This window comes from Carettochelys insculpta, chromosome 2 (genome assembly GCF_033958435.1).
Source record: "Carettochelys insculpta isolate YL-2023 chromosome 2, ASM3395843v1, whole genome shotgun sequence".
NCBI classification, from domain to species: Eukaryota; Metazoa; Chordata; order Testudines; family Carettochelyidae; genus Carettochelys; species Carettochelys insculpta.
In genome coordinates, this window is record NC_134138.1 from 274413664 (window position 1) to 274427317 (window position 13654).

Consider the following 13654-nt stretch of genomic DNA (forward strand, 5'->3'; position numbering starts at 1 on the left):
ATAACTTTTGCATCAGGAAAAGATAATGCAGCAAATAATTAAGAAACTCAATGGCAAACATCTGAAAGATAAGGTGATATGTAACAGTCAGCATGGATTTGTGAAGAACAAATCCTGTCAAACTCACCTGACAGCTTTTTTTCCTAGGATAACAAGGCTTGTGGATACGGGAGGAGAGGTATATGTAGTACACCTAGACTTTAGCAAAGCATTTAATACAGTCTTGCAGGACCTTCTTATAGATAAATTGGGGAAATACAACCTAGACAGGGCTACTATAAGGTGAGTACATACCTAGTTGAATAATCATTCCCAGAGAGCACTTATCAATGGTTCATAGCCATGCTGGAATTTGTAGGAATCAGTTTTGGGACCAGTTCTTTCAATATCTTCATCAACGACTTGGATAATGGCACAGAGAATATGCTTATAAAGTTTGTAAGCGATACCAAGCTGGGAGGGGTTGTACGTGCTTTGAAAGATATGATTATAATTTGAAAATGACCTGGACAAACTGAAGAAACATAATTCTGTGATGTATTAACAGGAGTGTTTTAAGCAAGACAAAAGATGGAATTCTTCTGTTCTATTCTGCACTGAGTGAGCCTCAATTGGAGTACTGTGACAGTTCTGGGCACTGCATTTCAGGAAAGATGTGGACAAAATTGGAGGGTTCCAGCAGAGAGCTACAAATATGTTAAAACGTCTAGAAAACATGACCTATGAGGGAAGATTGAAAGAACTTGGATTGTTGAGTCCGAAACAGAAAAGACAGAGGGGACATAATTTTCAAATACCTAGAAAGGTTGTTACAAGGAAGAGAAAGAAAAAATATTCTCCTTAAGCTTTAATGAAAGGACAAGAAGCAGGGGGGTTAAGGTTGGACATTAGGAAAAACTTCCTTTCAGGGGTTAAACATGGGAATAAATTGCCTAGAGAGGTTGTGGAATCTTCATCATTGGATATTTTTAAGAGCAGGTTAGACGGACACCTGTCATGGATGGTCTAGATGTTGCTTGGTCTTGTCAAGACAGCAAGTGACAGGACTTAACCTCTTGAAATTCTTTCTAGTTCTAATATTCTGTGATTCTATGTAAGATATCATATTCTGAATACTACGTGAGCCTTGCAACAACCCCTTAAGGTAGGCTAGTATTTCAGCATTTTTACAGATGAGGAAACTGACCCACAGGCCACATCTACACTAGCATTCCTCTTTCGAAAGAGACACGCAAATGAAGGAAACCGAAAATGCAAATGAGGCATAGATTTCTATATCTGGTACCTCACTTGCATATTATTTCAAAAGAGCTTCTTTCGAAAGAAGCAAAGCAGTGTAGATGCGGCTCTGTCTGAAGTAGTCTCCATTTTCAAAAGAACTCTTTTTGCTATAAAACAAAGAGGGGTTCCTTCAAAGATGGGGATTACTTTAGAAAGAGCCGTGTATACACTGCTTTGGTTCTTTTGAAAGAACACTATGCAAATGAGGTGCCACATATGTAAATATGTGCCTAATTCACATTCTCAGTTTCCTTCATTTGCATGCCTCTTTCAAAAGAGGAATGCTAGTTTAGATGTAGCCACAGAGATTTTTATGAGTCAGTTGCTCAAAAACCAGAACGAAATAACACAATGCTGCAAACAGTACCCAGAAATTCCAGTTTCTAATCACTTCCTCTTTTAAATACAATGTTACAGTAGACCACCAACTAAAAAAAATCACTTTTGATTTTTCAAACGTATTGCAATTTGGAGAGTAGAAGACAAAAAATGCATTTGCAATTTACTTTGCATTTTACACCATTTAGTGTATATTTTCATCACTGAGACAACATTTAAAAAACAACAAAAACTGAACAAACTAACAAAAAGCAAGCAAGCAAGTAGGCAGGTCTGACTTCAAGAACTAAACAAATCAGCCTGCAAAGTTCAGGTGTGGGTTTAGAACCTAAAATAGTTATTTTAAAAAGACATATATTGTTCAAACTTGAAGTTTGCAATGTCTCAGATGCCATCAAACTTCATTATTTTACTAACACTTTAGACTAACATCTGAATATTAAAAAAATATATATTTAAGTTGGTCACTGTTGCATTTTTCTCACATTGAAAAATTTGTTTACTTACTTGTAAAAATTAAATAATTTGAGCATAAAATTCTTTATACTGTAACACATGGATATCAAGTACCCTAACACTGCTGCGATGCTTTAATTTCTCCCTACCCCATCAAAATTTGAAATGACCAAAATATTTATATACACTTTAAATTTAATGAAGTCTATATCATATACACTTTGAACTATCATTAAACCGAGTGTATTTTTACAGTAGTGAGTTCGGTTTATATGCTAACAAATTTCATTTATTAGTAAACACCTTGCTTGCAAACCAAGATTTTACATTGGTTAATGTGTAAAATAACCACTTAGAGGAATAAGGCTTTCAAGAAATATCAGCAAAGAACAAATGAATATATTGGGAGGAAGATAAAATAAGAAATTTAAACTTTTACATATTTTATGCAGAAGGTAGATTTTTAAACGATGTCTTAATGATTAAGTTCACAATGAAAACCTCTCTAATCCAGAACTCTCTCATCTGGCAAGATTTTAGTTAGCTGGATGACCACTTATCATGGATGTGGCCAAGTTTCCTATGGTCCCATAAAGTTTGTTTACAGCCACCAGTCCTGGATCTCAGTGTTCTGTGTTGTTATTTAGCTATAATCTACCCCCTAAATGTCTTCTAATAGCCCAGTAAGCAGTGGACATTCCAGACAATATTGACCTTCTGTCATCCAGCAAATTCTCTTGTCTGGCACCAGTCAGGTCCTGAGGGTGCTGGACGAGAGAGGTTCAACCTGTATAAAAACTGTTAACAAAGAACAGGTGGAGGTGTATTTGGAAGTTCTGAGCACACACTAAATCACTTGTCTCAGTGGATGTGCATCTTAGGCTATGTCTACACAAGACATAAAAGTCAACCACCAATATGCAATTTTAGCTGTGCCAATTGCGTAGCTAAAATTGACTTATCAGTGGTTGACTTCAATGTCTGTCTACATGGAGGAAGGTCTACGGCAGGAATTCCCAACCTATGGGTCGGGACCCAAACATGGGGTCCCATTAGATTTTCCAAGGGTCACCAGCTCGGTGGCTCCGATCCACATACAGCTCTTTAAGGAGCCATTTGCGGCTCCCTCCGCTGCCACCACTCACGCGTCCAGCTCCGCAGTTCCTGCCCTGCCACACAAATGGAACTCAGTTAAATTGGTTTAACGGCCCACAGGAGCGATCTGGCCATGAAACCAATTAAATTGAGTCCCATTTCAGCATGGCAGGGCAGTGCTGCAGGTGGGAGAAAGGAGTAGGAGGCCTGCAGGGTAACCGCACAGAGAAGCCGATGGCAGGCTGGCGAAGGAGCAGAAGCAGCAGTGTGCAGAGCTCGTGTAAGGTAGGTGAGGGGGGCATTTCGGCAGTGAGGGGGTTTAAACCACGGAGCAGGGGGGTGCATTTTTCCTTGGGAGAACCTCTCCACCCCCCCCGCCCCTGTTTTGAATTGCCTTGGGTCACAAAGTCTAACTGAATTGTCAAATTGCGTCCCGGTCTCAAAAAGATTGGGAACTGCTGGTCTATGGAATCATAGAACACTAGGACTGGAAGGGACCTCGAGAGGCCATCGAGCCCAGACCCCTGCGCTAATGGCAGGACCAAGTACTGTCTAAACCATCCCTGATAGACATCTATCTAACCTGTTGTTAAGTATCTCCAGCGATGGAGATTCCACAACCTCCCTTGGCAATTTATTCCACTGTTTGACCACCCTGACAGTCAGGAACTTTTTCCTAATGTCCAACCTAAACCTCCCTTGCTGCCGTTTAAGTCCATTGCCTCTTGTTCTATCCTCAGAGGCCAAGACCAACAAGTTTTCTCCCTCCTCCTTATGACACCCTTTTAGATACCTGAAAACCGCTATCATGTCCCCCCTCAATCTTCTCTTTTCCAAACTAAACAAGCCCAATTCTTTCAGCCTTTCTTCATAGGTCATGTTCTCTAGACCTTTGATCATTCTTGTTGCTCTTTCCTGCACCCTTCTCCAATTTCTCCACATCTTTCTTGAACTGTGGTGCCCAGAACTGCTCACAATACTCCAGCTGAGGCCTAACCAGCGCAGAGTAGAGCAGAAGAATGACTTCTCGTGTCTTGTTCACGCATCCCAGAATTGTGTTTGCTTTTTTTGCAACAGCATCACACTGTTGACTCATATTTAGCCTGTGGTCCACTATAACCCCTAGATCCCTTTCTGCTGTACTCCTTCCTAGACAGTCTCTCCCCATTCTGTATGTGTGAAACTGATTGTTCCTTCCCAAGTGGAGCACTTTGCATTTGTCCTTATTAAACGTCATCCTGTTTACCTCATACCATTTCTCCAATTTGTCCAGATCATTTTGAATTATGCCCCTATCCTCCAAAGCAGTTGCAATCCCTCCCAGCTTGGGATCATCTGCAAACATAATAAGTGTACTTTCTATGCCAATATCTAAATCGTTGATGAAGATATTGAACAGAACTGGTCCTAACACAGACCCCTGTGGAACCCCACTTGTTATATTTTTCCAGCAGGATTGAGAACCATTAAGAATTACTCTCTGGGTACAGTTATCCAGCCATTTATGCACCCACCTTATAGTAGCCTCATCTAAATTGTATTTGCCTAGTTTTTTGCCTAGTGTTTCTCCCATCAAACTTCCTTAATCCTTGCCGCTTCCGAGTAGCTCTGGGGTCAATTTTGACCCCAAAAAGTGCCATTTCACGCATGTACAAAACTAAACTCCCTGAAGATTGACTCTGAGCAGGTCAGTCTTCCACGGTACTGTGGCTCCAGCCTGAGAGTATTAAGCCAATTAGCTAAGTTGCTGTACCAGTAACAAATATTTCTGAAAAATCAGTGAACCAGAGATGCACTGGAAAAAATGCATTATAGATTTCCAAAAAAGAAAACTAAAGCAATCCTGGCAGCTCGTTTCTCATAAGTAACTTCCACCCCCACAGTTATAATCATTTGACAAATACTGAGAAAAGTTCAACTAGAAGATGACAACCATAAACAATACATAGCATTGGTTCCTACAGAACAAATCTTGCCAGACAAGTTGACCATTTAAGGACATCTGATAGATGCAAATGATTTTATATTAATCCCAATGAACACTACCTTGAAAAATTATTCCACATTAGTTTAGCTAGAAATAATTAAGCAGAAGTAAAATTTTTGGGAATAATAAAATGTGTGTGCACAGAGGGGCTTTGTGTTAAATGATGTTAAATGATGATGTATATCCTGTTTATTTAGTATCTTCACTGTGATATTGAAGGAGAAGGATATCTATTGTGGCAGGGATTCTCAACCTTTTTCTTTCAGAACCCCTTCCCCCATGCTATCAAAGTCGCAAATTTGGCATTTGGCACTATGAACCAAAGACTAAACAGACACCTGGAGCGGTACTTACGTTACAACAGGTAATTTCCCATTCAAGTTCTCCCACCTTCTCATCTCTGTTGGAGATGAGCAACATCCACTCTGATTTTATTAACATGGATATCACACTCCCATCTCTGTATCTATTTTTGATTCAGCATCTGAGGAAGTGAGTTGTATCCCACAAAGCTTCTGCCCTAACACCATCATAAATTTGTTAGCCTTTAAAGCGCCATCAGACCCCTCATTTTTACAGCCTACCTGTGCCACCATAACTAGTTTTCTGCATATAAAAGCTGAGGGTTACCTCAGGGGGTAGCAACCAGGGCAACTGCCTCAGCCTCCACAACGCTACATTGCTAAGGTTTCAGCTTCAGCCCTGGGTGGAAGGGCTCAGGTTTCCGGGCTTCAACCCCATGTGGAAGAACTTCATCTTTTCTCTCGGGGCTCCAGAGAATCTAACGTTATCCCTACTTGGGCGCCCTCCTGAAACCTGCTCCCAGCCTCCCAGGGGGCCTTCGACCTCTCTTTGAGATCTGCCACGTTAAGGAAAACAACAGATTATACTAAGTTGTTTTGAGTTATGCACAACAGCGGATACAGAAATAATGGCGAGAGCCCTAAAGAAATTTGACCCTTCGGTGGAGAATACAATAACGGAAATATGTAGCTGTATGTCAGGTGGGAGAAGACTATAGGAAACATCCAATGGAAGAAATAGTGATGCGGGAAAAAAGAGTGAGTGTTCAGCAAATTAGACACAAATACTAGGGCTAGTGGTTTGTCACAGTAAATTAGACAATATGTTCAAGTCTGGTCACAAAAAAAAGGCAATAGTTGATTTATGGAAAAAATGCCAGAAGTCACAGTTTACATTATTTCAACCAAATATCCTTTATTTTTGCAATGAAAAGTATTTAACAGCATTTAACTAGTAGTTTAATATCACTATCCTTCTGCTTGTGAGTTCAGATTCACAGCAGTAAGCTGCTGCTGGATCCTTCTTCTCTCCTACATGAGGTTTTGCAAAGGGGATGGCAGCATTGTACAGAAGCTTCTTATATCCAGCTCTGTTAACTTCAAGACTTTTCTCAAAACACTAGTAGCTCCACAGAATCCATGAAGTCCCTACCCCCAGTCCAGCCATGACAAACCACTAGCCCTCATGAGTTGATGCTCTCCTTCAGCCTCCCATCCAGCCTAGATTTTTACTTGGCATCTCAAGATTTTCCCACTGAAATAAAAATGTCAAATATTATTTTTTAATTATAGACTCCTGATTACCTAAATTTTTAGCCTGCCATTGAAACAAGAATGGCTAGTGAAACGTTATGCCACCAAAATGATGAATCAGAGGCATTTTGTCCCAGAGCAGGAGGGTAATAAAACCCTACCTGTGTGTCTCTGGTGCAACCACACCCTGGAATTTTGGCTTCAGTTGTGAGCAGGTCATTTTAAAATGAGTAACTGAAGGATATTTAGTAAAAGCAACAAAAATGACCAGAAGTTGCAGGGATTGATTTATGATGGAAGACCAAAAAGAGCTAAATCAAGAGTGTGGCTGAGTGATGACAAATGGGGACTTGACAACAGTTGACATATTTGAACTATGTTAACACCAAGGAGAGACTTATTTAACTAGTACAAAGGGATACAAGTACGAGTAGGAGGATGAAATTGAAAGGAAAAATTTTAAACTAATTAGAACTAAACGGGATGAAGAACCAACAACACACTGTGGGGAACAGCCCTGCACTGTCAGGGGATAAACTAGATGACATAGTAGTTCTCCATCTCCAGTTTCTGGTTTCCCCTGAAATGAATCTCTCACTCTCCTGTTTAATATAAATACAGATACTTGTGACATTAACATGTTCAGGCAGCTGTCTTAACTGAAAAGTGATTTACATTGCTGCATTAGCACGAGGTAAGAATTATGGTTTGAAAACATCTACACTTTTAAAGTAGAGACATATTATACCCTTGGATTTGAGCCTCCCTTTGCAGCAGTTTAAAGGAGTGACACAGGAAGGCAGACTTGGGCCCTATGTGTTACATAACTGTCAACATGACCATAATTCTCACACATCCTTCCCTTTTCTTCATAACATATTTAAACATGCACTGATGGCACAAACGAATGAGACTTCAACTCAAACTGTAAAGAAGCATGGCACACCTCTCATATCATTCAGCATTGAAAAGAATGGGAAAATTATTTATGAACATGGACGTCTTTGTCCAGAGAGCTAGTGCTATAGCCAATCAGTCAAGAAAAATTAATGGTGAGAGATGAGAAAGTTCTTCAAATCAACCAATCCTTACCTTTTCTACATGAATTCAGCGAGAACATCTCTGTCAAAGTGAAAAGATCTGATTCCTAGGAAAGCAAGAGGGTGGAGAGGCAGGAAGTTAGAATTTATATTTCTCTCTGAAATAGATAAGCCTCCACTAGCTTTTCTGACGTTAACTATCTTTTAAATGAGAAATACAGCTGAAGGTTTGGACTAAATTCCAGTTTGAATGATGGCATTGTGCTTGGCTATAGTACCTATTGTTTACTGCCTTAAATTTTTGTGGCACTTGTTAAATAGTTATGTTACATCCAGAAGTTTGGGAAGTGCTCCCTCCAAATCCCATCTGATGAAGTGGGTCTAACCCATGAAAGCTCATGACCTAATAAATTTGGTAGTCTCTAACATGTCATAGGACTGCTTGTTACCTCTAAATATTAGCTCAGTTTGTAAAGACTTTGGAAATTTGCAGGAGGAAAAGAGCTACTGATTTCTAGGAACTAATGTTTTAGACATAGCAAGTCCAGTTGTGATTAAATACAGTATTTTAGTCTGCAGCTCTTGTGATCCTCACCCCTCCACAATTCTTAAGACTGACATACATCTATTAACGTATTTTTCCTGTTATAAGATACAAGTCCTGCATTTGTTTGACATTACAGATGTATTTTTTTTCCAGAATCACATTAATAAGTTAAACTAGCTAATTTTATTTTAAAATGCACTGTTCTCAATGTGAACTAATGACACCTGATGGGGAAACAGAAACGCAAGGACAACAAAACAATTTTGGAAATAGTCTATTACCCCTCATCACTAGTTTGTTTTTAAAACATTCTTGGAATTAGAGTAACAAAGATTTCATTACAAATTTCAAACATATCAGAAGCAGATTTTTAGATTTTCCTACTCAGATAATACTATTCCTACTAGGCTTTCATACAGCTCCCACTGAATCAATGGCAAAGTGAAGCAAAAACAGGCCTGAAATGTGTGTCTATTCTGAAAAGTGACTTAGTGATAATGGCACCTTATAATAAATAAAAATAAAAAAAAAATCTGCTCCATGTGTGCATGCAAAGCCAAAATTACTTATTTTGTTGATAAGAAGTTGACCTTTTGTCTATTTCACAATTTTGAACTTAATTAAAATACAAACTTATTTGCCTTCTTCGTCGTAACAAACTGTTAATTATTATAGCAAATATAATTGTTCAAGAGGGTTGGTTGTAGGGGGTCCATACTGTAGGTGAATATCATTGAGTATCGTTACTCTGCATTGAGGAATTTTCAATAGCAATACCTGTTGAGGTTACATTTCCTCCTGACCAAGGATACATAATGACAGATTACTTTGACTGATCCACACTGTCATCCTCAAAAATCCCCCAATAACAATTTTTATAGAAAAATACTTGCACATTTCTTTCAGCATTGCCTGCATGAAAACCCCAGGGCCAAAGAGAATTCTGGAGAATCTTGCTCAATAAGCTAAGTCCAGATAGCAAGATAGCACGAATACCATACCAATATCCTAGGTAGCAGCTTAGTATGCCTTTCTGTGGGCCAACATTCGTCAGACTTGGAGCAATCGTCATCCTAGATCTGATACAAATTGCCTTTATATCCGCTCTATTAATTCATGCCAAGTGGGCTGCTGAGTCTAACCTACTTGGAAACATCTATGGGTGGGAATGGATTGTTCTCTAACACTATCCCAATACGATACAGAATATCCAGCTCTTGAAAACTTTAAAGTCATTAGGGAGCGACTGATGATGATGCCACAAAAGCATATGGATTAGATGACGATATCTTGGAATAGGCATATCTGTGGGATTTTCTTCCTTTCATTCCTTTAAATATGACAAAGACTGAGATATCAGTTACTCACATGTAGATGAAATCTTCAGTGAAAGATCTTACATGAGGAAGTCTCATCTAATACGAGAAATTGAGTTTACAGTCAAATAGGATGGATGTGTCTTTATTGTATAGGTCTAGAAAGATTCATTCCTGAAGGACCATGAATTCAGGGAGAAGCAGGGAAGTCTCATCTGAACCAGGATGGGCAGAAGAATCCTGAAATCAGGAGATCCAAGAGTGGATCTAAGATTTCATCAAAGATGACAGCAAGGTCAACTTTCTGGTTCTGAAGACAAAATCCACCAGGACAATGCACAGAAATATGGAAAGAAGTAAGAGAAGATGCTTCACTATTTAGCACCAAGGAAGATGTCAGAGACAATGTTCCCTCTAATCTCTTCCATTTGTGTGCAACAGAAATTTTTATGTGCACTGAGGCATGTGCAAATGTGCACCACAAATAGAAACAAAAAACCCTAACTGTGGGGGCACTCTGCTAATCAGCTGGGTGGCATATGAATTTCTCCTGATTGGCCACACAAGCACAAAGCTTACTGAGAACCTTGTCAGAGCCAGCAAACACAGAGATCCAGAGAGATTCAGTAACAGAGAAGCTCATTTCATGACAACAACCAATGTCAAGTAATTTATTCATTATTTGTACTATGGTAGCACCTAGAGAGCTCCAAATGAGATTCTCACACCCCATTATGCCAACCACTGGTCAAACATGTGGTAAGAGATTGTACACCTTTGGCACATGTATGTCGAAACAGGTAAACAAATGAAGCGTAGAAGAGAAATAAAGGCACAGATTGAGAGGTTAAGTCATTTTTCTCAAGATTACATAGCATGTCAGAGCCAGAGCTCACACACCACTCTTCCCTCTACTGAACTAAGTTTTCCTTCAATAATGTAAAAAGCTTTGGGACAGTCAAAGTCTGGATCTAGCCATCTAGCAGCTGAGTATCCAGCAGCAGCACAAAGGCAACAGCCTGGACATATGTACTCAACACTGCGGTACCTGGCACCAAGATTCATCAGCTAGATCCACCACCAGAACTGGAGGGTTCAATGCCAAGATCCCTAAAACAGAGAATCTTGAACCAAAAGCCATCAATGATACCAGAATACCCAACAGCAAGAGAGAAGATCTCAAGACACTCAGTGATACCACCTGCCATTGCCAAAGACACTGACACCTAGGAAGACCCACAATTATGGTGGCCTTGTGGCTTCCATTTATCTCTGCCATTGAAGGAGAAGAATGACAATGAGAGATAGTGTTTCAAAGACTCAGAAAGTCCACCATTAAGGCTCGATGCTGAGTTAGAGGTGGGAGCTTGTATTTCTTTTTGACTCAATGATGGATTTAGAGAGGATGAAACCATGACCCTGTTGGCTGCAGTTCAATGGGGCATTTAGAAGCAACAACATAAAATGACCAATCCAAGTTTCTGGGTGCTGAAGTATTTTCAGGACCAGCATTAGAATATAACTCAGAGAAGAATAAGTCGTCCTCAGACTGAAGCATAACAAGCACCAAGTATATTAGCTGACGACAGACATAATACAACTACATTAGGATATAGATTGAAGCCAGCAAACTAGACTTTAGTAATTTTTAGATGGGCATTGTATTTTTAGGCTGTTCTCATGCTACTCAGGGACTAACAAAGCATTAGGATTTTTGGTCATCTGTATTTATATACAAGAAAAGTGTTTTCCCAAAAACAGGCTACAAATGAATCACATCCTACACCAGAGAGCTCTTGCTCATTGACCATAGTGGTCAGAAAAACACTAAGCAGCAATAATAACCATTTAGACATCTTTGGCTGTTGGGAAAGTCCCAAGGACACAAACAGAGAGTTTATGCAGCCCGCACACACAGCTTGCCAGGCTTGCTCCTCACATAAAACAGGGATCCATGCAGGCAATGCTCTAAGAACTGTTTTAGTTTCTACCAAAGATGCTGATGGAACACTGTTTCTTTACAAACTTCTGTTCTCCATCACTGCCTCCCTGGCATTTCCGCAGCTAAATTTGGTGAGGCTGAGGAGAGTCACTTATGCTGGTAGGTGGATTGGCACTGTCAGCAGGAGTTCACAGTGTTCCCTGGGCCCACTCTTACTGCAGAATCAAGGTCTTTGGGCCCAAAGGCATACCATTAGACAGTGAGCTGCATGTGAAATCAGGGAACTAGGCTCTAACAGCAAGGCTGAGTACCAGTGGAATTGCAGGAAAAAGGAGTCAGCTGGGAACTTTGTTTTTCAGTTTTGCTTTCAATTCCAGATATCCACTCACTTCATCCATTCCCCACAACATTACTCCCTCTACAGCTGTTAGCCCTAAGGAGGAGAAGCTTCTCCAGCTCTGTTAAACCAGGGCTCTCCTCTGGAAGTGAACAGGTACCTGTGAAACTCAGTTAATATCCAGATCTCTGAACATATCCCAATCCCAGACAGGTTCATTTGCCCTCCTCCCAGTATGGCAACTCAGAAACCATAACACACACCCCCACCTTGGCTCATCTTGTCCCCCAATCCCAACGCTCAGACATTCTCACACACTCTCACACTTCACATTGGCATCCCTTGCCCTCAAGCCCCACTCTCAGCTGCCCATGGCCCCCCACTGCCAAGACACCCGCATCTCAGACCAGTTTCCCTTGCTCCTGCCCTGCTTCTTCAAGCTCAGACAAACTCATCCCTACCACCAACTTCCCTTATTCCCATTCCCCCCCGGCACACAAAGTCTCTTCTTATTCCCATCCTTCCCCACTCCTGAGATACTGGCTCTCCTTCTTCCCATCCCCCTCACTCGCCAGAGACCACCCCTCATTCCTATCCCCCATCAGATACTGCCCCCCCGTTCCCACCCCATTCCTCTGCCACAAACCACCCCAGCCTTGTTCCCATGCCATTCCACCACTGGTTACTGGCCCCCCTTGTTTCAATCCCATCCCTGCTCCGGATAACTGGCCGCCTTGTCTTCATCCCATCCACGCTCCCGTTACTGGCCCCCCTCGTCCCCATCCCATCCACGCTCCCGTTACTGGCCCCCCTCGTCCCCATCCCATCCCCCTCCTGGTTACCCACCCCTTTTGTACCCATCCCATTCCCGCTCCAGGTAACTGCCCCCCCCTTGTCCTCATCTCATCCCATCCCCACTCCCAGCTACCAGCCCCCTTGTCCTCATCCCATCCCATTCCCACTCACCGCCCCCCCATTGTCCCCATGCCATCCTATCCCATCCCTCCTCCGGGTAACCAGCGCTCCCTTGTTCCCATCCCATCCCATCCCCGCTCCCGGTTACCGCCCCCCCCCGTCCCTGTCCCATCCCACCTCCGGGTAACCGCCCCTCCTTGTCCTCATCCAATCCCAGCTCCTGGTTACCGGCCCCCCTTTTTCCCCATCCCATCCCCCCTCCGGGGTAACCGGCCCCCCCCCTTGTTCCCATCCCATCCCCGCTCCCGGTCACCTTCCCATCCCCACATTACACACCTCATCCCCGCCTGCAGGCTCAGCGCCTCCCCGCCGCACACGGGGCCGCCCCATCCCCGCCAACACCGCCGCACACAGAGGCGCCGCCGAGCCTCCCCACCACCACAACGCCCGGACGCCCAGCCCCCCCGCTCCCCACGCACCGGCTCCCAGCTTCCCCTAGGCGCGCACACACGCGGATGCGGCGAGCCGCCCACGACGCGCACAACGACTCGGAGCCTCCCCCGGATGGGGAGATGCTGGTCCCAAGTCCCCGACACCGACCTCCTCACAACTCTCCGGCGCCGGTCCGTGACATCCGAAACTACAGCTCCCAGGAGTCTCTGCTCTCCGCTTCCGGTATGCGCACCGGAAATGAACCTGGCAACCTGGTTGATGCCAGCAAGACGGGGGGGGGCGGGGGTTGGGGGGGGTGTGTTCCCATGGCAACAGTTCACGCCAACGGGAGGCAAGACGAGCAGAGCGACGGGCCGGTTTGGGGGTGGGCGGGCGCCGCTCGCTTGTTCT

The 13654-nt window shown here is 42.7% G+C and overlaps 1 protein-coding gene across 2 annotated transcripts in view; it reads right to left on the reverse strand.

Moving 5' to 3' along the window:
* Positions 1-13414, reverse strand: part of DHX30 (DExH-box helicase 30) — a 47708-nt gene extending 34294 nt beyond the window's left edge. The window contains exons 1-2 of one of the 2 annotated variants that reach the window (XM_074985230.1): positions 13291-13414; positions 7807-7861 (exon numbers count right to left, since the gene is read on the reverse strand). In XM_074985230.1, the coding sequence (XP_074841331.1) occupies positions 7807-7834 (28 nt within the window). In that variant the 5' untranslated portion in view covers positions 7835-7861; positions 13291-13414. Of the gene's footprint in view, positions 1-7806; positions 7862-13147; positions 13235-13290 lie in introns of those variants that run through there. The other variant, XM_074985229.1, reaches the window with a different exon arrangement.
* Positions 13415-13654: the final 240 nt, after the last annotated feature.